The sequence below is a fragment of the Protopterus annectens genome, chromosome 5.part0, assembly GCF_019279795.1.
Source record: "Protopterus annectens isolate FY-2018-M chromosome 5.part0, PAN1.0, whole genome shotgun sequence".
In the NCBI taxonomy this organism is placed as follows: Eukaryota; Metazoa; Chordata; order Ceratodontiformes; family Protopteridae; genus Protopterus; species Protopterus annectens.
This window is the reverse complement of record NC_056735.1, coordinates 1,675,428,374-1,675,455,370: the sequence shown is the minus strand read 5'-3', so window position 1 is coordinate 1,675,455,370 and position 26,997 is coordinate 1,675,428,374. Positions and strand designations below refer to the sequence as shown.

Genomic DNA, 26,997 nt, shown 5'->3' with positions numbered 1-26,997 from the left:
GTGCACATTATAGTTAGACATCATCACCAACTATGAATAGAACTTTGGCTTTGCTGTGCCAGGAATATCCTTGCCTTCCTTCTTGAGCACCACAGGTTTTCTAATACAGACTCTGTCCCATTAGATTTGAGAGCGGAAGAAGATAACCTCCAGGATGAAACATTAATATACTCTCATTTGTGCTGCTTTCATCTTTCCTCAGCTTTCTGTCCAGCCTTCCTGCTGGAGAATTTTCTTTTGTCTCCTTGGCCATCCTGGGAGTGATTCTCTTGCCTTGCTGTAGGTTCCTGGCGCTTTTTCTTCCTTCTAGTTTAACTTCTGAAGTAGCGGTATCTGGTAGTTAACCTCATTTGGTCTGCAACCTGTGGGATGTCGGATCCATCTCTGATCGACGGCAGCTTTACCTGGCTAAGATCAAGCTCCTAGCTCCTCCCACCATAATCTATTTACCTTCCCCATCACTGAATTTGGTTGCAGCAGCTTATAGCAGCTTCTAGAGATGAGCGCTCTTAGGCGTGGGTGAGAGTTCAGTTTAAAACCTTTACAAAATTTTTCTAAAATTTCTTTTGGTGTGTGTTTCGTTTGTATATAAATCTAATATATTTAATATTATTTTGTTGTGATAATTTTACATAAGGTACTTCAGTTCCCTCCCTAGTGCATGAGTGTGGTGGCGGTGATGGCTGAAGGCCTAAAACCATTTTTCTAAGCGTACGCAGGTGTGGTCATAAGCTTCCATCTGACGTTAGCGCACTCAATCTGGGTGTTACTGGGTGGCCATTTATCACCAGCTGCCAGTTTTGTGCAGCTTTTCCTTCAGGCTACCAGGGATAGGAGGAATGAAAACTAATCTGGCGGGATTGCCCCAGTTCTTCTTCCTCTCCTCTCCCTTTGAGCTGATGCCTTCGCGCCGTGCCTTCAATCCCCTCCTTGTTGGGGACTCAGCTCTCAGCTTCCTGGGTGAGGGACTCTCTTCCTCTTCAAAGAAAAAGGAGGGCCGGCTGGGCATGCAGGCGGGGCTGGTCTCGCTCCTCAACCCAGCGCCAGGTAGCTGGTCCATTCAGAGACCTCTGGTTCTCCTCATTCTCCTCAGATCCACCAGGCTTGAGCCGATGCTGATTTGGACCAGATGATGCATCACTTCCTGCAGGCTCAAATGCAGATGGGGCGCTCAGCCTCCCCTCTGCTCGCCCTTTCCCCCGATCGGTCCTTCTCTGTCCCGGTTTTGGGTTTTGAGTCTTCGGATCCGTGCTTCGGGACCGGGGAACGCCGCACCGCAGTCTTAATTACTTTGAAGCTGACTATGCCCTTGAGCGTGTTGGATCCGTGGGGGGAACTGTGTCTTCGGCGCCGTTTGGTTGGAGCACACTTCCCCCTAGGGTCCGACTGCTTCGCCCGGACGCCGATCCTGCATCAGAGCCGAGGGGCTGCTCGAGCCTGGGAGAGCGGTTCGCCATCGGGCGCTGATGTAGTGGAGAGGGTGCTGTCAAGGACTTCCAGATCCCCGGTCCGGGCTGCGGATCCATCCGTCACTCCTGTGCATTTGGGCCTGTCATCCGGCCACAGGGACAGCCTGCATCGGCGCTCCAGTTGGTACCCTTAGAGAAACAAGACCCTGTGGGTGAGCCCTTCTCAGCCACACCGAGGAGGTACCTCACAAACGGAAGTGCAAAAGGAGGCACCTGGACTCCCCTGAGTCCCTCACAGAGGACACAGACTTGGAGGAAGGGGAAGGTTCCCCAAGGTCACCCCCCTGAGGATGTCTCCTTTGGAGACATCATGGAGATGTTGCAAATCAGAGGAGGGTGGTCTGCCCAAAAACCTTCCTCGGACGAGTCTGTGTTCCTGGAGGCATTTGATGCAGGCCAGTCTACTTCTTGGGTGCCCCCCCCCGGCTGACTTAATTACCACCAGGGCTTGGAAGGAGCCAGACACCGTGGAGCCAATTCCCAGAAGACCAGACAAGATACTTAGTCCCCTTTCTGATAAGCTGGCATGGTCTAAAGGTTCTCCAGTGGATGCCATGGTGGTGGCGGCTGCCACCAAGAAGGAACTAGCGCCGGAGAGTTCCTTGGTCCACCCTCTAGATAAGGAATCTCGGACGTTGGACCGCATTGGAAAGCGGATGTTTGCTTTAGCTACCTTCTCTGTAAGGGCGCTGAACTATATGGCACACGTCATCCGACTCCGAGACTTGATTAAGGAATACGCTGGAGCCCCCCCGGAGTCCATGGCGGCTGAGGACAAACGCACCTTCTCGGCTCGCTTGGCCACTCTGAAATCTATTACTAACACATCTATGCAGCTACTCTCCGATGCCACGGAGGGAGTGGCTAGAGCCAGCAGAGCAGGCATCGCTCTGCGGCGCCATGCCTGGCTTCGCCTTTGTGATTTTGCAGAACCCTTCAAGGCGCCCTGGCGATATTTATATATATATATATATATATATATATATATATATATTTTTTTTTTGTTTTTGCTCCCCATTTGAGGAGCACCTGACATCTGGGGCAAGAAAAACTGAATAAAATGTCATCTGTTGCATGTTTTATACCCCTGATGACCTGACGTCATGGAAGAGGAGACTGCAACCGACGCAGGACCCAAATCTTTGTTACTCAGGCCGACTGAGGGCAACCTGCCAGCAGTTTACCCAAATGTAATGACTGCAACAGTGAAAACACTCTAACATCTACATTTGTGGCAAGTGTACAGAGCTGTACTATGCTTCTAATGGTCCAGGTGTATGAAGATGTCTGAGCAAGGTGACCTAACCTGGCCATGGAGAAGGGTGTTTAGCTGTTATTGTTGGGCCATAGGTTGGCCTGAACCTGTGGCAGACATCCCTATTTGTTATAACCACAGGTGACCTCACTCAAAACGTATGTTATGGTAAGCTGCCTACACAACTGTACTTAAGTACTATGCAGTAGAAGCGTAATATTTGTATCATATCTTGTATTATAGTGTTTTGTATTGTTATACAGATTGTAAGACTGTTACATGGAAGAGTACTATGTTTGCTGCCCTACACAGAGGAAGACCTCCAGAAATCCCCAACTACAACAACTCTGCAAATACTGGTACGTTTCACTCATTTTGAAACTGTTAATCTGCCGTAAACTGTCGAATTATTTTTCACTCCTAAGAACTTGCAGAGCATTGTAGAAGGGAGGCATTCTGTTACTTTTGACTGTGATGGTCTTGGAAGAGCAAACGATATAAAAGGTACTATATAGGACAGTGTTCTGTTCATTATTGAAGGTAGTTTGATGCAGCTTTCTGTGGTGTAATGCAGTGTTCTCTGGTAACTACAGACTTTAAATTGATGTTTATAACCTTAGGGTGGTCGCTTCTCAAATGCAATGGTAATTGCAGATTTTCTGAAGCATACTTGAAACAGAGAAGTGGCGCATTTTGTATTAGGGTATAGAATGTTTTTATTTTGTTTTATTTAGCCAATTTAACAGTTAGCCTCGAAGTTCAGATGAAGCCTTATACACTATGACCAGATTTTAAGCACTTATTTCAGTGTAGTAGTGGTCCTTGAAACTAATTAATAAAGGCAGTTGTTTGCCTTAAAAGTTCTTTGTAAAGCAAACGGCTACCTTGTCTCTTACATGTTGCTAACATACTTCAGATTGTTTTCATTTCACTAGGACATGTGCGTATTATGCTTTTTTCATGTCCAACATTAGATGCTGGTAAGTGGTATGTGATGTCTGAAGGCTTGTTGCAGTAGCCAATTGTTAAGTAAACAATAAAATAAACTTTATTTGATACAGGGGCCCTCCTTGATGTAGATGCACAATGTGAGCATTCCTTCTCTAACAGCCAGTTTAGAAGTGTTTTTTTTTTCCTAGAAAATGCTATGCGTATGGGCAGCTTGCATAGGTTGGAGCTGTATGCCTGCTGTTTGTAAGTCCTGCATTTGATGTCTTTTTCGTCCATTCCTCAACCAATGGGACTCTGATCTGACCTCAGATCTGGCTTTGGCTGCTTCAATAGACATTGGCTCCATAGCTTGAGCTCCTCCCCTTACCCACAATCCTCTTTGGCCTGGTTTACATCCGATTTCATTTGCCACTTCAGCATTTGGACATGGCCACCTGTAGTTGGAGTGTTTTCTGGAGTTAGATAAGGCATTTTTTCTTTTTTTCTTTAGCAGGTAACTATTTGTCTAGTCCCTTGTTTTTTCTCCTTTTTGTCTAGAAATATGTGTATTCGGAGTAGATTTTTTTTTATCTGTCTCATCTGGGCTTGTGCCCCTTCTATTGTTTCTGCTATCGTTTCTAATACCTCTGTGTTGAGATGGTACTCCCTGCTATCATTGCTGGTATTTCTGTTTGTACCATTGCTGCTATCCCTGTCTTAACTTTGTTAGTAATCATTCCTTGCCTTTCTGATATTGTAGTTGCTTTTGTTGCTGTCAGTTGGTTCAAGATGTTTGACAAACTGGTTTTAAAAGATTCTCATCTTGCAGGCACAAAATTCCCAATTCATACCCCCATACTGAGTGCATGTATTACCTCAGAGCAGGGCACTTTAACACATAATGTGACATTTTGTGCAGGGTTTAATCACTGAGAACTAGTCAAGCGCAGATGCAAGCTTGTGACAAAAGGCTTGTTTCTACCTTAATCTTCTGAGCTCCCCTCTCCAAGAAATCATCGGAGAAACCCAAGAGGGATTCAGCTGGTGAGGTTAAGGAAATGGTGAAGTATTCCTCCAATCACTCCCCTCACCCAAGAAAATTGCAAAGTCCTCTGATCTGACTGTATTCAGAGATCCTCCGATTGAGCTGCTCCCTCCGATCTGACTCTATCCAAATCGGTCTTCACTCCACAGGTTACCTGGATTCTCACTGGAGCCTATTTCCATAAGACTCCAATCACCTTTCTAACAGGAGACACCTCTACTGGCTTTCCAGGCCACCTGCAACCTCTGTATCCCTCGTGTCAGCTAGAAGCTTGACAAGCAGATGTGGACAGGATGTTGAGAATTTCTCAGAATCCAGATTCAGTTGGAAGTAATTATGGCTTAGTCTCCCATCAGATCTGAGAGCATGCCACCAGTTTTGACTCGTACTCAATCTTGTCCTATGGCTTTGGAGTCTTCAGACTCAAAAATTTTGAGTTTGTGTCTGATCATAAGGCTTGAGTTTTGACTCTGACAACTACTCTGATCCAGATGGTTCAGACTCTGTTGGAGTTTAAATGATCTTGGAGCCATAGATGTGGCACCGAATCTGAGGATTTGGGTTAGAGACTGATGTTTTCAAAGCCATCCCCTTCCCCTTGGAGCCTCACTGCTGGACAGCTTGGCTCTGACCTCTGCATTTATGTAGGTGGCTTCGGCAACAACCAGGTTAGTTCTTGCTTCCATCATGATCTCTGCCTTTGAGGTAGTGGAGAGAGTTTTCCACCTCAGTGGACAAAACATCCTTGCCCCTCCTGGGTCCACCCCCTCCTGAACGGTCTACTTTGAATCCTGAGTCTTTTTTTCATCCTTTTCCATTGGGGCTGTCAACCTGGTGAAGCCTAGAGACAGTCCTCATCTAAGATTCTGCTTACACTTCTGAGTCTTTCCTGGAGCATCCCACTGGTGAGCCCCCTCTGAAGTGTACAATGCAATGGAAGGCCCTTGGATTCCCTGCAGTAGTCTTTGATGTAAGTCATGGACTTTGAAGGGGAAGGATGTCTCTCTTGGTGAAGTCCTTGAAGTTTTGAAACAGAAAGGCGATTGATCTTCAACCCCCCCCCCCGAGGAATAGGTGTTGTTCAAGGCTTTTGGAGATGGCTTAACTACATCCTGGATAGTCCCCCCCCCCATGAAAGAGATGGTGGATCTCATTTCCTGACTGGCTTTGAAAGATCCAGATGTCATGGAACCTATGCTGAAGATACCAGAGTGCCAAAGTGTCGGGCTCATTAGAGCATGGGTCCCCCAGTGGATACTATAGTTGTAGCAGCAGCCACCAATTAACCTGTTGAACAGAATTATTCTGTCTATCCACCGAACAGGGAGTCTAGGGAGTTTTGGTAAGCGTGTTTATGTGTTGGCGATCTTTGCCCTCAGGTCACTGAACTAGTTGGCACTTGTTTCAAGATTTCAGGGAGGATTGATTAAGGAGTTTTCCAATGCCCTTTCAGGATCCATGTCTGTAGAGGATGAAGATGGTTTCTTCGCAAATGGCTACCCTTCATTCCCTATTGACCACCTCTGAGTCTGATTTCTCATGCCTGTGAGGGAGCTTTTAGAGTGACAGGTTCAGAAACTGCTATGAGAAGGCACTACAGAATGCACCTTTGATTTTATGATGCCTTTCAAGTTGTCCTTCATCAGTGCTCCTTTTGATGGGTCCACCTGGTTTGGCCCCAAGGTGAAAGAAACTCTCCAGGAGCGAACAGGATGGGAAGACATCATCTGTACTAGGAATACTTTTTTCTGCCCCTCAGGAGACCTTTTCCTGGAACCAGACAGGAAGTAGAAGATGTGGTTCCACAAGGTCCAGGGTTCCTACAGAGATGATTCCCCGTGGCAGAGGCAGGGACTATAATGGCAGTTGTCACCCTTCTGGCAGAGGGTGGCTCGCAACACCAGAAATTCAGGGATCCTCTTATCACTCCTGAAAGCTTGCCTAACTGCTACACTCTGGTGGCAGTCTGGAGAAAGCAGGGCTTATCTTTGCACCTTGAAGCCTGGACAGCCATCACCAAAGACTCCTGGGTGTAGAGTATAATATCCAGGGGTTATTAAATACTGTTTTCCCATCAGCCTCCCAAATGGACCAGAAGGATTCCTGATGTTCCATGCAGTCAGTGGAAAGCAGCAGCCGTAGAAATAGAAAAACTGCTGGAAAAAAATCATTGAAGTGGTTCCCCCAGACCAGCAAGGATGTATAACTTAAACGAGATTCGTTTGTGCCAAAGAAGAATGGAGACCTAAGACGTTTTGAATATCTGCAATTTGAATCAATTTGTCAAACATTCAAAGTTCCAGATGGTCACAGTTCATTCCTTTCTGTTGCTGTTGTGCAAGGATGATAGGCTGTGCCCTATAGATCTCCAGCATGCATGCTATCACATCAAAATAAACAGGTGCTCCAAGAGATGTCTACACTACTGTTGGGAGCCACTCACTACCATTTCAGGGCCCTGCCCTTTGGTCTCACCACAGCCCCCAGGGTGTTGACCAAGTTCATGGCAGTGGTTGCAGCTTTCTTGAGACTGCTAGGATTGTAGGTGTTTCCTTATCTGGATGACTGGCTCCTCTCTGCTCCCACCAAGCCTACTGATTCAAGCTACGGATTACTTGCTTCATCTATCTTCAAATGAGCATTACATTGAACTTCTCCAAGTCTCATTTCTTCCCCACTCAAGACCTGGAATTTATTGGTGCTTGTCTGGATATGGTGGCACAGATCACAAGCTTACCATAGACTAGGTTAAACACCTTGCAGGTCCAGCCATTACATTCTGTCTCTCCTTTCCACTCCAGCCAGATTAGTCTTACAGCTTCTTGGTACTGAGGCAACTTCCATAGTTTTGGTACCGTTAGCGAGGTTTCACATCAGGAGGGTACTGCAGTGAATGCTTGCAGTGCAGTGGGTCAGTGTGATGTAACCCCCTAACCGCACTGATTTAAATTTCAAAGCTTTACAAAGAATCTGTATCCTGGTTAACTCAAACAGAAGTTGTTTCTCAGGGCTGCCCTTTATCCTACCTGCACCCAAGGCCACTTGAGTATGAATGCCTCCCACATAGGGTGGAGGCGGGGAGGCCTTACTTGGGAAGGACAGTCCAAGGCACATGGTCTCATTTGGAAGCAAGTTTTCTGATCATTGTTCTGAAAATGAGAACTTTCCTATTAGCATTGCAGATGTTTTAAGATGTTCTCCCTCCAGGGATGGTTGCTGTTTAGATATCTGTGGTCTGTTGCATCAACAGAGGGAAACCCAATCCTGCCCTTTATATTGAAAAGCATTGTGTGTGTGGCAATGGGCAATCTCTTTTCTTCTGTCCACTTTCTGTTGGCAGTACATATTCTGGGAAGTTCAGTGTGCTAGCAGACAATGTGCAGGTCCATCTTACTCCCTCATGAGTGGTGTCTCAACCCATTAGTGGTGGAAAAGATGTTTTGTCAGTGCTGCCAACCTTGCTGTAACCTCTTTGCTTCTCCCCTTAATTCCAAGTGCAGCAGGTACTTCACTCTGATCCCTCCAGAGGTGTAGTCACCAAGAGCGACTCTTCATGACTGGCCCTCTGGTCTCCTTTATGCTTTTTCCCTCACCCCTGTCATGCCCAAGTTTTGTCAAAAAGCATCTCAGCAGAAGACCAAGATAAACCTCATTGCCCGATTCTGGGCTCAACAACTGTAGATTCCTGTCATCTGGCCTTATCTGTATACCCTCCCTGGTTGTTGGATCCTTCTCAGGACCTTCTGTCTCACTTGTCAGGGATGCATCACCCAGATGGTCGAACCCTCAAGTTGACTGCATAGTTTCTTCACTTCAGGTGATTGCTAGATAGTCCAGGCTTTCTTCCCAGTTTCAGTAGCCTTGCATCCTCCCAGAAAGATTCATAAGAGTAGATGGAAGAGATTTTCCGTATGGGCTCACCAGAGAAAACTAGATTAATTTTCAGCATCTATTCCAGATATTAGGGACTTTCCTGCCTCCATTTCAGTAGTGGAGCTAGTTCTACAATTAAAATTTATTTTTTTCTGCTGTCTAGTTTTCACATAGGCAAAAATCATTCTTCCTTAGCATTATTCAGGTTATGCAAAACCTTTCTCAAAAGTACGTTTTTACTTTGTTCTCTTGATGGCACTGAGTTCTCTGTGGGATTTAACAGTACTACTTCAGGATTTGATACAGTCTTCCTTTGAGACGTCTCTCGAGGTGGAATTTCTGTCTTGGAAAACATTTTCCTGGTTGCAGTTATATTGGCTAGATGAGTATCGGAACTCCAGACACACTTGCCCAACCATTTTTGTACAGATAGGGTGTCCCTTCAGACTAACCCTCCTTTCCTACCTTAAGGTGGCATCAGAGACCGTTATCAACCAGTTCTTCAATCTACCTGTTTTCTTTCCAGGGTTTTCCACCAAGGGGAAATCCATGCTGCACATGCTGGATGTTCACAGACAGCTTAGAATCTCCATAGAAATCAGGCAATTAGACCAATTGTTTCTCTTTCAAGGCTAAAGTGGGCAAGGTGGCATCAAAAGCAGCTTTAGCTGGATTGACATTACCTAAGCTTCCCAAGGCTTATTCCACTCGAACTGTGGCCACATCATCTGCTTTCTGGTCCAGAGCTCCCACAGATGACATTTGTGCAGCTGTCACTTGGTCAAACCCTCGCACTTTTATTGCACATTATAAGTTCGACATCATCTGTATAGATAGAGGAGCTTTTGGCTTTGCTGTACTTAGGAATATCCTTCCTTCCTTGAGCACCACCTGAGGTTTTTCTAGCTGAGGACTCTGTCCCATTCGTTGAGGAACGGAAGGAAAGACAACATCGGATACAAACATTAATATACTCTCATTTTGTGCTGCTTTCATCTTTCCTCAGCTTTCTGCTGTCCAGCCCCCTTCCTGCTTTGGAAAATTTTCTTTTTGTCTCCTTGGCTGTCCTAGGGAGTGATTCCTGCTTGCCTTGCTGTATGAGTTCCTGTCCTTTTCTTCCTTCTAGTTTAACTGAAATGTGGTATCTGAAGTAGTTAACCTCATTTGGTCTGCAACCTGTGGGATATCGGATCCATCCTCTGATCCGAGCCGGCAGCTTTACCTGGCTAAAAGATCCGAGCTCCTAGCTCCTCCCCTACCCATAATCCCCTGCTACACTTCCCCCATCCGCAGATTTAGTTTGCCGCGGCTTATAGCAGCTTCTAGAGATGAGCTCTTAGGCGTGGGTGAGAGTTTTCCAGTTTTAAAAAACCTTTAAAAATTTTTTTTTCTAAAATTTCTTTGGTGTGTGTGTTTCGTTTAGCCCCCTTTATCGGCTAATATATTTAGCGTATTTTTGTTGTGATAATTTTACTTCAAATTTACTTCAGTTCCCTCCCCCTAGTGCATGAGTGTGTGGTGTGATGGCTGAAGGGCCTAAAGCCATTTTTTCTAAATGCACTGAGTGTGGTCATAAGCTGTCCCCAGCCGATGGCCACACTCAGTGCGTTATTTGCCTGGGGGTGGCCCATTTATCCACCAGCTGCCAGGTTTGTGCAGCTTTCAACCCCCGGGCTACCAGGGATAGGAGGAACAAACTAATCCTGGCGGGATTGTTGCCCCCGGATTCTTCTTCCTCCTCTCACTTTAAGGCACCGGTCGCAGCTGCAGCACCCGTGCCTTCCAATCCCCCTCCCTTGTTGGGGGACTCAAACTCCCTCAGCTTCTCAGGGTGAGGGGGACTCTTCTTCCTCTTCAAAAGAAAAAAGGAGAGATAAGGACCGGCACAGGCATAAAAGGCGGGCTGAGTCTCATCCCTCAACCCCGCCAGCGAAGGTAGCTAGTCCCGCTAAGAGGGCCTCTGGTTCTCCTCATTCTCTGCTCTCCTCCAGATCCACCAGAAGCTTGAACGATGCTGATTTGGACCAGATGATGCATCATTTCCTGCAGGCTCAAATGCAGATGGGGGCGCTCCAGCCTCCCCCCCCCCTCCGGGGGGGGGGTGCTCGGCCCCTTTCTTTACCCCGATCGCTCCTTCTCTGACCCGGTTTAGGGTTTCGGAGTCTTCGGATCCGTGCTGTTTCGGACCCGGGGAACCGTCGGCACCGTCAGTCTTAATTACTTTGAAGCTGACTATGCCCTTGAGCGTGTTGGATCCGTGGGGGGAACTGTGTCTTCGGCGCCGTTTGGTTGGAGCACACTTCCCCCTAGGGTCCGACTGCTTCGGCTCCGACGCCGATCCCTGCATCAGAGCCGAGGGGGCTGCTCTCGGAGCCTGGGGAGAGCGGTTCGCCATCGGCGTTTGATGTAGTGGAGAGGGTGCTGTCAAGGACTTCCAGATCCCCGGTCCGGGCTGCGGATCCATCCGTCACTCCTGTGCATTTGGGCCTGTCATCCGGCCGCAGGGACAGCCTGCATCGGCGCTCCAGTTGGTACCCTTAGAGAAACAAGACCCTGTGGGTGAGCCCTTCTCAGCCACACCGAGGAGGTTCCTCACAAACGGAAGTGCAAAAGGAGGCACCTGGACTCCCCTGAGTCCCTCACAGAGGACACAGACTTGGAGGAAGGGGAAGGTTCCCCAAGGTCACCCCCCTGAGGATGTCTCCTTTGGAGACATCATGGAGATGTTGCAAATCAGAGGAGGGTGGTCTGCCCAAAAACCTTCCTCGGACGAGTCTGTGTTCCTGGAGGCATTTGATGCAGGCCAGTCTACTTCTTGGGTGCCCCCCCCGGCTGACTTAATTACCACCAGGGCTTGGAAGGAGCCAGACACCGTGGAGCCAATTCCCAGAAGACCAGACAAGATACTTAGTCCCCTTTCTGATAAGCTGGCATGGTCTAAAGGTTCTCCAGTGGATGCCATGGTGGTGGCGGCTGCCACCAAGAAGGAACTAGCGCCGGAGAGTTCCTTGGTCCACCCTCTAGATAAGGAATCTCGGACGTTGGACCGCATTGGAAAGCGGATGTTTGCTTTAGCTACCTTCTCTGTAAGGGCGCTGAACTATATGGCACACGTCATCCGACTCCGAGACTTGATTAAGGAATACGCTGGAGCCCCCCCCCGGAGTCCATGGCGGCCGAGGACAAACGCACCTTCTCGGCTCGCTTGGCCACTCTGAAATCTATTACTAACACATCTATGCAGCTACTCTCCGATGCCACGGAGGGAGTGGCTAGAGCCAGCAGAGCAGGCATCGCTCTGCGGCGCCATGCCTGGCTTCGCCTTTGTGATTTTGCAGAACCCTTCAAGGCGTCCTTTGCGAATGCGCCCTTTGGTTCTATGCTCTTTAAGACCGTCTGCGACACGCTGGCCCAAAGCGAGAAAGACGGGAAGACGCTGCCTGCCGTCAGGATCCGCTTCTCTAATCCCCAACGGTCCTTCTCGAGGAAACAGAGGGGACAAAAGAAGATGTGGTTCCGGAAATCACAGCAGTCCGGTCCTGCTTCGGGCCCCTCGTCCTTCAGAGGCAGAGGAGGGTCAAGGTGGAAGCCGGCCCAGAGGCAGAGGGAAGCCAAGGAATCTCTGGTCTCGAGAACCTTTCTTGGAGAGGCCCGCGCAACAGCCCTGAGGGCTTACCCGACTGTCCCTCTCCGGAGGCAGTCGAGGGGGCGTCTGTCGGAGCACCTCCAAATTTGGGAGTCCATTACTACGGATCAGTGGGTGCTCTGAATTATATCCAGAGGTTATTCCATTCCCTTTCTGAGTCTTCCCCCTCCTATGAAACGCCTCCCCAATGTCCCACCCGATCAAAGGGAGGTGGCAGCTTCAGAAATTTCAAAGCTATTAGAAAAAGAGCCACCCAGCACATCCCCCCAGGCCAGTCCGGATTGGGAAATTACTCCAGGTTCTTTTTAGTGCCAAAAAAGACGGGAGACTTGAGGCCTATCCTAGACCTCTCATCTCTAAACCTGTTCATTCCCAAAGAGAAATTCCGGATGGTCACTCTGCAATCTGTTCTCCCCTTCCTATGGGAGAACGACTGGATGTTCTCCATAGACCTCAAGGATGTGTAATACCACATTCTAATGGACAGACGATCCAGGAGGTTCTTCCGCTTTCGGCTGGGAGCCAGTCACTATCAGTTCAGGGCTCTTCCGTTCGGCCTCACCTCAGCCCCCAGGGTGTTCAAGCTCATGACAGTGGTCGCAGCCCACTTGAGACTTCAGGGCATTCGGGTCTTTACGTACCTGGACGATTGGCTCCTCACCGCCTCCACCAGGCATCAGCTCTGCTCTGCCAGGGATTATACCCTAGCTCTTACTCAGCATCTGGGTATTACTGTAAACCTTCTAAAATCATTCCTTCATTCTGTGCAGGTTCTGGAATTTATAGGGGCCAAGATAGATGCACGCCTCTCCAAGGCCTTTCTAACAGACAGGTTGCGCAGCTTGTCTCCATGTTTTGGCAATTCTTCAGTCCCCAGCACCACCTGCAGAATTAGTCCTGAGAGCCTTGGGCTCCATGGCGGCAGCCATCGGTCTGTCGCCCTTTGCACGACTGCACATGAGAATTCTTCAGTGGACTCTTCAGGTCCAATGGTCACTTTTACTGCACCCCTTGAACACCCTGATTCCCTTGAGCAGGGTTTGCAAGGACTCCCTTCTCTGGTGGCTTCACTCCCAGGAGCTGCGAGAGGGGAGACTGTTTGTGATGCCTCAGCCCCAAGCCACGTTGACCACGGACGCTTCTCGCCTCTGGTGGGGGGGGCATGCTTTGGGCAGAACCGTCCAAGGCACGTGGACTCCCTCAGAGACCGTTCTGCATATCAGTGTTCTGGAGATGAGGGCGGTGCTTCTGGCGTTGCAAGCCCTACAAGAACTTCTTCCTCTGGGAACTATTGCAATTCAGACAGATAACATGGCTGTAGTCTGGTACATCAACAAACAGGGAGGAACCAGATCTTATCCCCTTTGCCGAGAGGCTGTGAGAGTTTGGGAATGGGCCATCTCCACCAACCTCTTTCTGGTAGCAACGCACATTCCGGGCTGGACCAACATCCTAGCGGACAAGCTAAGTCGCTTGATCCTCACACCATACGAGTGGTCTCTAAACCCGTTAGTAGCGAAACAAATTTTCCTCAAATGGGGTGTACCTTGCTTGCGACCTTTTTGCTTCTCCGTCAAACACAAAGTGCAGCGAATTTTTTGCTCTAATTCCCCCAATAGGGGAGAGCCCCAGAGATGCTCTGGTTCATGCTTGGCCCCCCGGTCTCCTTTATGCTTATCCCCAGCTTCCGCTCATGACTAAGTTCCTGCAGAAAGCCCATCGATTGGGGAGCAAGATAATCCTCATAGCCCCATTCTGGCCTCGCCAGATCTGGTTCCCTTACCTGCGGTCTCAGTGTAGTTCTTCCTTGGATCCCGTTCCGGATCTAATTTCTCATCCTGCAGGATTACAACCCCCAAACCTGGGCGACCTCAAGCTCACGGCTTGGCAGATCCAGTTCCGCTGATAGCAAGGACTCCCGGTATCTCGTCACCAGTGAAAGCTATTCTGGTAGCAGCACACAAACGATCTAGCAGAAAAATCTACAGTAGTAAATGGAAACATTTTTCCTTCTGGGCCAAAGACAGGGGCTTTAGACCCCTTTACTGTCCCTATTCCGATGATTCTTGATTTTCTGTCCCATATCTTTCATCAGGGAGCCAGTGCATCTATGGTTAAAGTACAGTTGGCAGCCATCTCTCATTTTCATGTTGGGGATGATGTAGGATCACTGGCTTCCACCAGGATTTGCAAAACTTTTTTAAAAGGCGCCTTTCTGTTAAAACCGCCAGTTAAGTCTGCGATCCCACCATGGGACTTAACATTGGTCCTACAGGCTTTGACGAGCCCTCCTTTCGAACCGGCTGCTTCTGCTCAGTTGAAATTTTTATCTTGGAAAACAGCCTTCCTGATTGCAATAACTTCAGCCAGGAGAGTGTCTGAGCTTCAAGCCCTCTGTATGAAACCCCCTTACCTAATATTTCATAAGGACAGAGTTTCTCTCAGGACTAATCCTTCCTTCCTCTGAGTCGAATATTAATTAGTCTATTAATTTGCCAGTGTTTTTCCCCAATTTCCAGAACAAAGGGGAATACACATTACACAAATTGGATGTACATAGACAACTGCGTTTTTATTTGCACAGGACAGCAACCAACCGCAAATCTGATCATTTGTTTGTGTCCTTTGCCAAGTCTTCTTTAGATAAACTTATTACCAAAGTTACATTAGCCAACTGGATTTCACAATGCATCATTTAGGCCTGTTTACCTTCAAACAAACCGGTGCCTTTGGGAATCCATGCTCATTCAACCCGATCCATAGCTACCTCTGCAGCGTTCTGGTGTAGAGTCCCTATAGACGACATATGTTCAGCAGCTACTTGGTGGTCCTCTCATACATTCATTTCTCATTATAAATTGGATATGATATCCAGGAAGTAGGGCTTCCTTTGGCTCCGCTGTGCTCCGGAATATTTTTCCTTGAGGGCCGCCCAAGGTTTCTAGGTAGCTGGGGACTCTGTCCCACAGGTTGCATACCAAATTAAGTTAACTACTTCAGATAAAGAAGTTATGTACTCACCATAATGTTCCATCTGAGTAGGTAACTTCATTTGTCTGCAACTGACCCCCCCCTCCATTCCCCCTAACCAGTTTGGTTCTTCTTAACCATGGGATAGGATTGCTCATTCTGTTGGGCAGTAGGTTACTGGCCTCTTTCGAGGGTCTTGTGGTGTCTTTATAGGCAAACTCTATCTGAGGATGGGGGATGTGTAGCAGGGGATTATGGGTAGGGGAGGAGCTAGGAGCTCGGCTCTTTTAGCTAGGTAAAGCTGCCGGCTCGGATCCGAGGATGGATCCGATATCCCACAGGTTGCAGACAAATTAAGTTACCTACTCAGATGGAACATTATGGTGAGTACATAACTTCTTTTTATTTTGGATTGCTTTTTTTTTTTAAAACGGGGTACCTTGTTTAGGTGCAAGATGTTAGGCTGTTTAGAGAACAAATGTGATATGATATAATCCCAGGTTAAGGAGAGGATTATGGGGAGCTCCAGCTATGGAGCCAACATCTATTGAAGTGGCCCAAGCTTGAGCGGAGGTCAGATCAGAGACCCATCAGTCGAAGGATAAAAAGAATACACAGCTGCATTGTTATGGGAAGTACATTAGTTTTGTTTTCTCATGTGTAAACAACATACGTGCTCAAGATCCAAATTGGTATTGCTGATATGGTCTTGGCAGGGCATCTGCTACAAGAGTTGGAAATTCAACCCAGTTACTGAACAAAGGGTGTTGGAAAAGTTTTCCTGTTTTGTGTTCATGAAAATTACAGTAGTAGACATGGAAACTGGTACGATGGTCTTCCTCACAGCTGCAGGGATAAAATTGAACATTGTCAAAGATCAAGTACTCTTTTATACTGTACTCTGAAAGCATGTCCAGGACTGAACCTAAGTGCACTATACAAGTGTAGCCCTGATCTTTGTGAGCTTACCTTTGACTAGCAATCTGACATTCCGCATCATTTTTCTACTTTGGGTGAGTAAGAAGGAATGGTGCATTTTCATTTACACGAAAAACCAAGACTAACAGGAGCTACGTAAAATAGAACAGTTTAATAATGTTAGCGCTTTCGGAAATAGACTGTGCTTCTCCTTCAGACAAAGAACAATCAAATTCAAATGCTTTTAAATGAAATAATCTACGTATCCATTAATTACGTGAAATGAAACTCAAAATTTAAAGTGAAAGACTGCATTAGTTTAAAATCTTCTAAAGAGTTACAACCAAGTAGAGCTAAATAAAACTTGCCTAAGCAACCCTTAGTTTGCCATTAATCATCACAAACTACATACATATATATTGACTACAAAATCTAAAATAGCAGTCAATTCATAACTATTGTGATTATTAATAAAATAACCAAAAAAAATCTAAAATAATTGAAACACAAATAACAATAACGAAGAGAAACTGTCAGTAAATATAGTTTCACCTTTTTAAAGACAAAAGCTTTAAGAAACATTTTATCGAAACTGTTTCATTCAGACCTGGGGGCAAATAGGCTGCAGTATTGATTTGTCACCTCAATTCTTCGATTTCCAAGTTGATTTGCCAAGGGCCACCTCTCTCATTTGTGCTCATCTGCTTTAATACAGAAAACTTAAAGCAATGGTCTGGAAAATCAGCAATATGCCTAGCTAGGGCATTGGTTGTGTCCCTCCTACTTATGGCATACAGATGTTCATATATACGTTGTTTTAGCTTCCTTTCGGTCTTGCTGATATAGAAAGCTTTACAGGCTTGGCAACATGCACAATAAACCACTCCCTTTGTGTCACATGAAAATTTGCCCTGGACTTTGTAAAGGGTGTCCCTAATCTTAAATTGGTAAGCCAGATTTAAGTGCTTACATTGATGGCACATTCCACACCTAAACATACCCTTGTTTTTGTTGGATAATGGTTTGGTGGAGTGTTGCAACAAAAATTTTCAAATTGTGGCCTCGTCTAAAGGTAATTTTTGGTTTGTCGCCAAGGACTTTATATAAAGACGTATCCTCTATAACGAGAGTCCAGTTCTTATAAAGGGTCTCCCTAATAAAAGAGTGGTCCAAATTGTATGTACATAAAAAACTAGTGGTGTGACAATGAGTATTGATAGTTGTAATATCTTGGGCCTCTCCGACCAAGATTTCCTGTTCTACCAATTTAAAAGCATTTGAATTTGATTGTTCTTTGTCTGAAGAAGGAAAAGCACAGTCTATTTCCGAAAGCGCTAGCATTATTAAACTGTTCTATTTTACGTAGCTCCTGTTCGTCTTGGTTTTTCATTTTAATAGTTTGTCTAGTTTGCTTTTCATTTTCATTTACAACCCAAGGATCTGTTTCTTGAGGTTTATGAAATAACCATGTTCCTGGATTATATACTGAAGATGACGAGTAACCTTCCTGATCTTGGAGAATAGTCATTGATAAGTAGCATATGAGTCACACTCCTTGTAGTACATATGAGTCATACTCTCCTTGTGGACCTGCCTAGCTTGTGTGGGAGAGCAGGCCACACTCAAAGATACATAATGTCATTTTCACTAGGATTCCTATATTTAGTGTCTAAATATCAAGAAGATGGTTTTGTGGGTGTTTGGAATTGTGTTTCAGAGCACCTTGTTATGGATTTCAGTCTGAAGCCTATGCAAGGCATAGAACAGGCATGCTTTTATTCTGTACTGCCTTTAACAAATGTGTGACCTAGCGCTGGTTCCAGATCTCCTAACTTCTGACATAGGTCCACCATACATTTTTTCCTTGTGCAAATTCACATCCATTTGTAGAAGGTGTCACTATTAATACTTTTCTTCCTTCCGATCCCGTGTTTCAAAGGATTCAAGTCCAAGGTCTGTGAAATGGACAAAGCAGTAGTCTAGCTTCATAGAACAGATTGGTTTAAGTCTTAACTATGACCATAATGACCCAAGATCAGTTAGTAGCTTGGGTGGTTGAGCTGGAAGGTGGAGTTTGGGAGAGAGGTGGTTCAGCCTACTTGAGTGGATAAGAGGAGCACAGTATGCAGCATGTAAGCTGATAGTACTAACTTTGCTCTTCCAAGCTGCACCCTTAATATAACCTTAGTGGAAATGTATATGTCCACAGTGGAAAAGGTTGCAGGCAAGCATGTCAGCCACTGAGAAATATGCACTGCCTTGCAACAACATTTATGATGGCTGCCTGGGTGATGGCCTTCCATGATTGGCTTTCAGCCCCATAGGGTAATAAAATGGGTCTGTCGTTCAGCCCTTGCATAATGTTTGATAGGAAGTGGAGGTAAAATGAATACAAAAAAAAAAAAGAATACAGCACTGACTCCCCATCTAAACCCCCCTCAAGATTGTATTCTCCTTTGAATTTGCCCTTACACTTATAAGAACTGAGGTTGGCCTTAAGCTTTTTTCCCCTTCCCTACCATAAGAACCTTTCAAGTTTTGTTTGTTAATCAGGTAAATGGACTTTGTGGAAGAGTCTGAGGTGCCTTATGTTCTCCCCACTTTGGAATCAGATATTGTGGGTACCAGCAAGGTAGTTTGGAGGCATCTCACCTCTGCGTATTAAGCTCCTAAAAGAATTGATGCCCTTGATAAACTGCTGCTTTAGTGAATATAACAACTTGCTTGTCATCCCAGTGTAGACTCTTGTGTGATCTCTTTGGTTCCAGAGACAGAAACATTCTATCAACTTGTTTTTATATTTCATTGCTACTGCCACTTAAGTATAGCTGTGGATGTGAACCAGTAGCACGGAGGGAATGTATAGTGCTCTTTGTGGCCAAAGAAAAAGATGGTAGAAAATTAGAACAATGTTAATAAAGCATGCCGCTTCCTGTGGAACTGGATGCAAACGTTACTGGGCTTTCCTGTTGTACAAGGCAGTGTATAAAAGAAGGTTGTATGTAAAAGCCACTTGTACCGAAATGTTAAGAGTTAAACATAATGATGTTCATCGTGTTACACTGCTGCTGTCATTACACTTGGGTTATCCTGCCGTCAGGCAGTTCCCCAGTCGGCCTGAGTTCCAAAGTCTTGGTCCGGCATCGGTTGCTGTCGCCTCCTCCCTGACGTCAGTGCGACGGGTATATAAGATGCAGCTGACGCCATTTTCTTCAGTCTTTCTTGCCACGCGGTGCCCGAAGCAAAAGCAGTTCGCAAGTGCCGGTCGGCCGACTCCTGAGATTTTCATTCCAAATCAAGAACCGAAGTCTTCTACAAAGCTAAGTAGCCTGTTGGGGAAACTTTTTCTTGCCTCAGACCGATGTCAGTAAAAGTTAATAACTGTATTTCTTGTGGGAAGCAAATACCTCATAAAGATTTCCATTCTTATTGCATTGCATGCCTAGGCCCAGACCACGATGTCACTGGTTGTCGGTTTTGTGCCAAGTTTAACAAGCTCACTATTAAATGTCGGTTTGATTTTTGCCCGACATTATTTTGGCAGAAAATTCAATTATACCATGCCGTCGGAACTTCCGACGACTGGAATACATAAAAAGCACAAAGACAAGGATAGGCATCTGAGGCCCAAAACTGACGACGAAGCCTCTTCTAGGCCAGTCGCTGGTTCTCCGGTTTTCAGCGTGGCGCCTTCGCAGCCCCTCACCGTTTCTGTAGAACTACAGGCCTCCTCTGACTCCCACGTGGAGATGGCTGGGCCTTCGGACGCACAAGTTATTCAGACTACCGAAACTACCCCTTCAGAGGGATTCGGAGTAGCTGAACAACCCGCAGCTTCAGAGGGTGTTTACAGACCTCAGTTAAGCATTAAATCTTCTGCCAAGTCTAAACCTACTTTAAAGACAAAGAAACAAATACAGCATTCTCCAGGACAGGCCTCCATGCCTAAGAAACAAATGCTCAAAATGGCCGAAGACCTAATCACTTTGATCAGGGGTTCCCATCCCCCTCCTTATAAAAGGCCTTGACAGGTTGCAGACTACAACTCATCCGACCAGGTATCCATCTCTTCAGATTCATCCTCAGACCTAGGATACTCCTTACCCCCTTATGAGGATTCTGATGCTGAGGAATCGATTCCATCAGCCTCTCCGCCTGAGGACTACTCCTTTGGGGAAATCTTACATAACACGAGGGAGCATTTCCATTGGGAAGGCCAGGATTACTCAGAATCCAAGAAAAGGCTCAGAGACCTCCTTTTATTACCTCAACACAGACCCCTTGCTATTCCGCCAGTGTTAGATATTGTGGATGATGTGTATACTGAATCCAGCTTAAATCCTGATTCTTTACCTCCAGCCCCAGTTAAGCCTGACAGATACTACAGAGTCCCTGACTCTCACAAATTTCTTTATAAAAGCCCTGTTGCCGACCCTGAAACTATTTCTCAGGGACCCAAAGGGGTTAAGGCCTCCTCAGCAAAGAATCCAGTCCCCTCTGACAGATTCCAGAGCATTAGACAGATGGGGGAAGAAAGTATATACGTCTGCAACTTTAGCGATGAGGGCCTTAAATTGCCAGTTTCACATGTTAAAATATTAGCAATTTTTGATGTCTCAGTTGAAACAAAAAATGCTTCCAGATTCAGATCCTCCTAATTTAAAGGCAATGCAGGATTTATTGCATGCAGCTGAACAAGTGGGAAAACGCACTTTGCAATGTGATTTTGATTCTTTAGAGGCCTCCTGCAGAGCAGCTGTTACAGGTTCTGTCATTAGAAGACATGCTTGGTTAAAACAACATACGTTGCCAGATCATGTTAAAGCAAAACTATTGGATGCACCTTTACAGCAGGATGTGTTTGGAGTTAAGGCAGAAGAGGTATTAAAGAAAATTGAGGATAAGGCAAAATCTATGCAAATGGTAAAGTATTTCTTAAGGTTCAGCCTCCTCGATTTAGCAGAAATTGGCCAACAAAGAATTGGTCCTTTCCAGTTTCAGACAGACCTCAAAGGGACAGATGCATATGTCCAAGAGGTAGTGGTAAACCACAAGGTTGTTACAGGCCTCGACAATGGGGTGCATCAGGCCAGAAAGAAGGGAAGACGGGCCACAACCATATAAAAAACAGCCCCAATGACTTCCCGCTACAGCTGCCAAACAGCTCTCTTGGCAGCCCCCTTGGGAGGAAAACTGGCACTTTTCTATCACAATTGGTATATGATCACCAAAGACAAATGGGTTCTCAACATTGTATCTCAAGGTTACAGGTTCCACTTTCACACTCTGCCAAGGTTAAAAGGAATGCCAAACCTGCCACCAAATCAATGGGCAGAGGCTCAAAAACAAATTACAGCACTCATGGACATGAGAGCTATTCAAAAGGTACCACTACAGGAGCAAGGACAAGGATTTTACTCTAGACTCTTTCTGGTTCCCAGAAAAGACAAAGCCTGGAGGCCCATTCTGGATCTTTCTTCCCCATACACTTACCTGGATGTTCCAAAATTCAAAATGTTGACACTACAGCAGCTTCTTCCCATGCTGGGCAAGAAAGCTTGGCTTGTAACATTGGACCTCAAGGAGGCATACCTGCATGTCCCTATCAGACAAAACTGCAGAAGATACCTCAGATTCATGGCTGGTTCAATGCACTGTCAATTCTCTGCACTGCCCTTTGGCTTGTCTGCTGTGCCCAGGGTCTTCACAAAGTGCCTGGCACCAGTAATTGCGTTTTGCAGACAGAAAGGAATTCAAATTTATCCGTACCTGGACGACTGCCTGATTCAAGCAGAGAGCAAGGACATTCTTCTAAAGCATCTGGCGTTTGTAAAACAGTTAAGTTGCTTAGGGTACACAGTAAATGAAAAGAAATCAAAACTAGTGCCCTCACAAGAGATCAGCTTGAACACAACGGCCCAGATGGCTTACCTCATGCCAGACAAGCAAGGACATCTGACCCAATATTTTCAATTAATGGCAACAAGAACCCAACTCCCTGCAAGAAAAATTCTGCAGGCCTTGGGTTACATGTTATCTTGCATACTACTAATTCCATATGCCAGGCTGCATTTGAGGAAACTACAATGGTACCTAAAGAGTGTCTGGTCTCAAAACTGTCAAAGTTTGGAAACGGTTATACCACTAATTCCTTGCCTGCAACAGGAGTTTCGATGGTGGGCTCAAGCTTGTCACCTCAACAAGGGACAGCCTTTTACTCAACCCACAACCAGGCAAACACTGACAACAGATGCATCGGATTACGCCTGGGGAGCTCACATGGCAGGAAAATGTATTCAGGGCAAGTGGCCCGCAGAACAAAGGCATCTTCACATCAATCAAAAAGAGATGCTAGCTGTACAAAATGCCCTAATAGCCTTCAAGGACCTGCTACATCCAGGACAACTACTACTAAAGACAGACAACACCAGAGTTATGTGGTACGTAAACAAGCAAGGGGGGCACTCACTCTTATCCCCTCTGTAGACAAGCCATGACCTTGTGGAACACAGCTCTAAACTTTCAAGTTCATCTGCAAGCATAATTCCTGCCAGGAGAGAAAAACACACTGGCAGACGACTTAAGCAGAAACATCATGGATCCCCACGAATGGGAATTGGATCCACAAATATTTAGAATGATAACACAGAAATGGAGGAGCCCGGACATAGATCTGTTTGCATCCCCAATGAACTGCCAGCTACAGAAATTCTGCACAAGGACTTACCATCCACAAGCATGGAAAGTGGATGCCCTCTCATTCAGCTGGAAAAACCTACAAGTATATGCTTTCCCACCACTACCTCTCCTTCCAAAGGTACTCATCAAAGCCAGGCAGGAAGAGCCAAAGATGATCCTGATTGCACCAGACTGGCCACGCCAGCACTGGTACCCAATCTTTAAGAACTTGGCACAAGGACCACCCTGGATTCGGTCTCAGATCCCACATCTCCTGACTCAGCACAACAATCAGATACTTCACAGCCAGCTAAAGACTTTAAACCTGGCTCCATAGAAGATTTCCTAGCCAAGCAAGCAATGCCTCTCTCCAAAGCTGTTTATGGATGTCATTCTGGAGGCCAGAAGGCCTAGTACCAGGAAAGCCTATTCGGATAAATGGAAGAGATTCTGTGCCTGGAACCAGGCTGACTGCCTTTACCCTCTTGCCCCAAATATTCCTCGGATATTACAATATTTAACTGAGATGCTGGACAAAGACCTCTCCTTTTCATCCAAGATCCACGCCTCTGCCATCTCTGCTCATTACAACACGAATCCACCAATTTTCTCTAATCCTTTGCTAAAACAGTACCTCAGAGGGGCCAAAAGCATAGGACCGCCCCGTAGAGCACCTTCTCCAACTTGGGACCTCAACTTCATGTTGGAAAAATTAACTTTGCCTCCTTTTGAGACAGCTAACACAGCAGATTTAAAATATATCTCTTGGAAAACTGCTCTACTCCTGGCAATAACATCAGCTTGAAGAGTTTCAGAATTACAGGCACTAATGGCAGTGGAACCTTTCATCATTTTCCACCAAGACAGGGTGTCTTTAAGAACTTAACCCTACGTTTATGCCAAAGGTGGCATCAGGTGAGGCTCTAAACCAAACACTTGTCAACTTTTTATCCAAATCCACAGAATAAAGGAGAGAGACTACTGCATTCTTTGGACATACACAGGCAGTTACTCTTCTACTTGGACAAAACCAAAGCTTTCAGAAAATCTGAGCAATTATTGGTAGCGTATGCTGCAGGAGCACAGGGAAAAGCCATTTCAAAATGGATAGGACACTGTATACGTTTTTGCTATACACACCATGGGAAACCTGTACCTAACAGCATTAGATCTCACTCCACCAGGGCAACAGCCACCTCAACTGCCTACCTCAGAGGAGTACCTACCAAGGACATTTTGGAAGCAGCAACTTGGAGTTCTGTACATACCTTCAAGCACTACCATCTGCCTCTATACTCTAAATCCAGAGCTGGCTTCGCCATTGCAGTGCTTCAGGGCCTTATAGCCACCCCTAATGCTTTATAGTACCAGCCACCCTACCTCAGCTTTGGGATTCTACCAAAGTGTAATGACTGCAACAGTGTAACACGATGAACATAGTACAGTTTTGTACCTACCATAAATGTAGATGTTGGTGTATATACTGCTGCAGTCTAGGTTACCCTCCCTCCTTCCCCTCTTACTTCCTGGTACGTACCTGTCTTCTACCCTTTACTACCTATGTGGAGTATTTGCTGGTATCTGAAAGTTGTTTATTGCTTTTCTTATGTATGCTTTATTAGCAATTGGAATAGCCTACCTTTTTGGGGGCACCTGACATCTGGGGCAAGAAAAACTGAAGAAAATAGCGTCGGCTGCATCTTATATACCCCTGTCACACTGACATCAGGGAGGTGGAGACAGCAACCGATGCCGGACCAAGACTTTGGAACTCGGGCCGACCTGGGGAACCGCCTGATGGCAGGATAACCCAAGTGTAATGACTGCAGCAGTGTATACACTCTAACATCTACATTTATGGTAGGTGCAAAACTGTACTTTTCTCACATTACCTGCACATTTTTATGTGGCAACCATAATGTATAGTTCTGGTTTCTGAATTTTTTTTTTTTTTTTTTTTTGTGGATACACATTTTGAAGTCTTGCTACCTGATGGTGTACTTCTCTGATGCACTGGTTTTTAAAACCTTGTATTGTTTCACCTTCCCAGATGTTCATCGTGCTTCACTGTTGCAGTCATTACTCTTGGGTTATCCTGCTGGCAGGCTGCCCGCAGTCTGCCAGAATTCCAAAGTCTAGGTCCGGCGTCTGTTGCTGTCGCCTCTTCCCTGACGTCAGTATGCCAGGGGCATAAAAAATGCAGCCAACGCCATTTTCTTCAGTCTTTCTTGCTGCACAGTGCCCGAAGCAAAAGCAGTTCGCAAGTGCCGGTCGGCCAACTCCTGAGATTTTCAAATCTGAATTTCAGAACCAAAGTCTTCATTAAAGCTAAGTACCCCGTTGAGGAAACTTTTTTCTTGCTCCAGACCGATGTCAGAAAAAGTTAACAATTGTATTTCTTGTGGGAAGCAAATACCTCATAAGGATTTTCACTCGTACTGTAGTCCTTGCCTAGGCCCTGATCACAACGTTTCTAGCTGTTGGTTTTGTGCTAGATTTAACCAACGCACTATCAAGCGTCGGTTCGATTTTGCATTTCATTACTTTGGCCTAAGATTTAATTATATAATGCCGGCGGAACAGCCGACAGTCTGAGTTTACAAAAAAATGCAAGGACAAGGATAGGCATCAGAGGTCCAAAACCGACGACGAAGCCTCTTCTAGGCCAGTCGCCGGTTCTCAGTGAGGCGCTTTCGCAGCCCCTGGCACCCGCTACCTCAGAGCCACAGGCCTCTGGAAACTCAAGGTATTGGACACTCTGAAATCAATCCCTTAGATGGGTCCGGAGCTGCTGAGCAGGCATCGGCTTCTGAGGGTGTCTTCAGACCTACAAAACTATATGTTAAGCCATCTTCAGCTACAAAGACTAAAGCAGCTCAAAAGACAAAGAAACAAGTACAGCATTCTCCTATTCAGACCTCCATGCCTAAAAAACAGATGCTCAAAATGGCCGAAGACTTTGATCAGGGGCTCCCATCCCCCTCCTGATAAGAGGCCTAGGCAAGAGACAGAGTATGATTCTTCTGATCAGGTATCTATTTCCTCTGATTCCTCTTCTGAACATAAAAGGCTCAGACTTCCTGCTTCTTCCTCAGCACAGACCCCTTGCTATTCCACCTGTTCTAGACATTGTAGATGTATTTTCAGAGTCTGGTCTGTCCCCTGACTCTTTATCCCCTGCACCTGCTAAGCCAGACAGATTCTACAGGGTCCTGGATTCTCAAAAATTCTCATAAGTTCTCATAAATTCCTATATAAAAACCTCGCTGCTGACCCAGAAACTATATCTCAGGGCCCCAAGGGGGTTAAAGCTTCCACTGCAAAAAACCTTGTCCCCTCTGATAGGGATTCTAGGGCTCTAGACAGATGGGGGAAAAAAGTTTACACTTCTGCCACCCTGGCTGTAAGGGCTTTAAATTGCCAATTTCATATGCTTAAATATCAGCAATATTTAATGTCACTACTTAAACAGAAAATGTTGACAAATACTGAATGTTCAGAGAACAAGGAATTGCAGGATTTATTGCATGCAACTGAACAAGTGGGAAAGCATACTTTGCAATGTGGTTATGATTCACTGGAGGCCTCTTGCTGGGCCACTGTTACAGGTTCTGTTATTAGAAGGCATGCTTGGTTAAAGGAACAAAATCTGCCTGATCTAATAATTTTGCTTTAACATGATGTGCCATTACAGCATGATACTTTGTTTGGTACTAAAGCAGAAGAGGTGTTGAAAAAAATGGAGGATAAAGCAAAATTCATGCAGACAGTCGAGGATTTCTTACAGGTACAGCCACCCATGTTTGCAGGAACTGGCCTTCTAAAAACTGGTCCTTTCCAGTCTGACAGACCACAAAGAGGCAGATACAGGCATCCCAGAGGCAGATCTCAGCCCCAAGGCTCATACAGGCTTAAACAATGGGGTGCTCCTACCTCCAAAAGCGGAGAAGACAAATCACAGGCTTATAGGAAACAGTCCCAATGACTTTCCTCTACCAGTTACAAGCAGTTTTCTTTTGACAGCCCCCTTAGGGGGAAAACTAGCACTTTTTTCATCAAATTGGCAAATGGTTACCCAAGACAAATGGGTTCTGAACATAGTGTCCCAAGGCTACAGGTTCCATTTTCACACTCTACCAAGGTCAAAGGGCATGCCAGACCTGCCACACAATCAATGGGCAGAGGCACAAAAACAAATTACAGCCCTCATGGA

The 26,997-nt window shown here is 45.9% G+C and overlaps 1 protein-coding gene across 1 annotated transcript in view; it reads left to right on the top strand.

The window, feature by feature from the left end:
• Positions 1 to 26,997, top strand: part of BRWD1 (bromodomain and WD repeat domain containing 1) — a gene marked incomplete in the record, with an annotated part of 4,378,631 nt that overhangs the window by 136,903 nt on the left and 4,214,731 nt on the right. Inside the window, 1 exon segment of the mRNA XM_044071461.1 lies at positions 2,988 to 3,083. Coding sequence (XP_043927396.1) covers positions 2,988 to 3,083 — 96 coding nt within the window.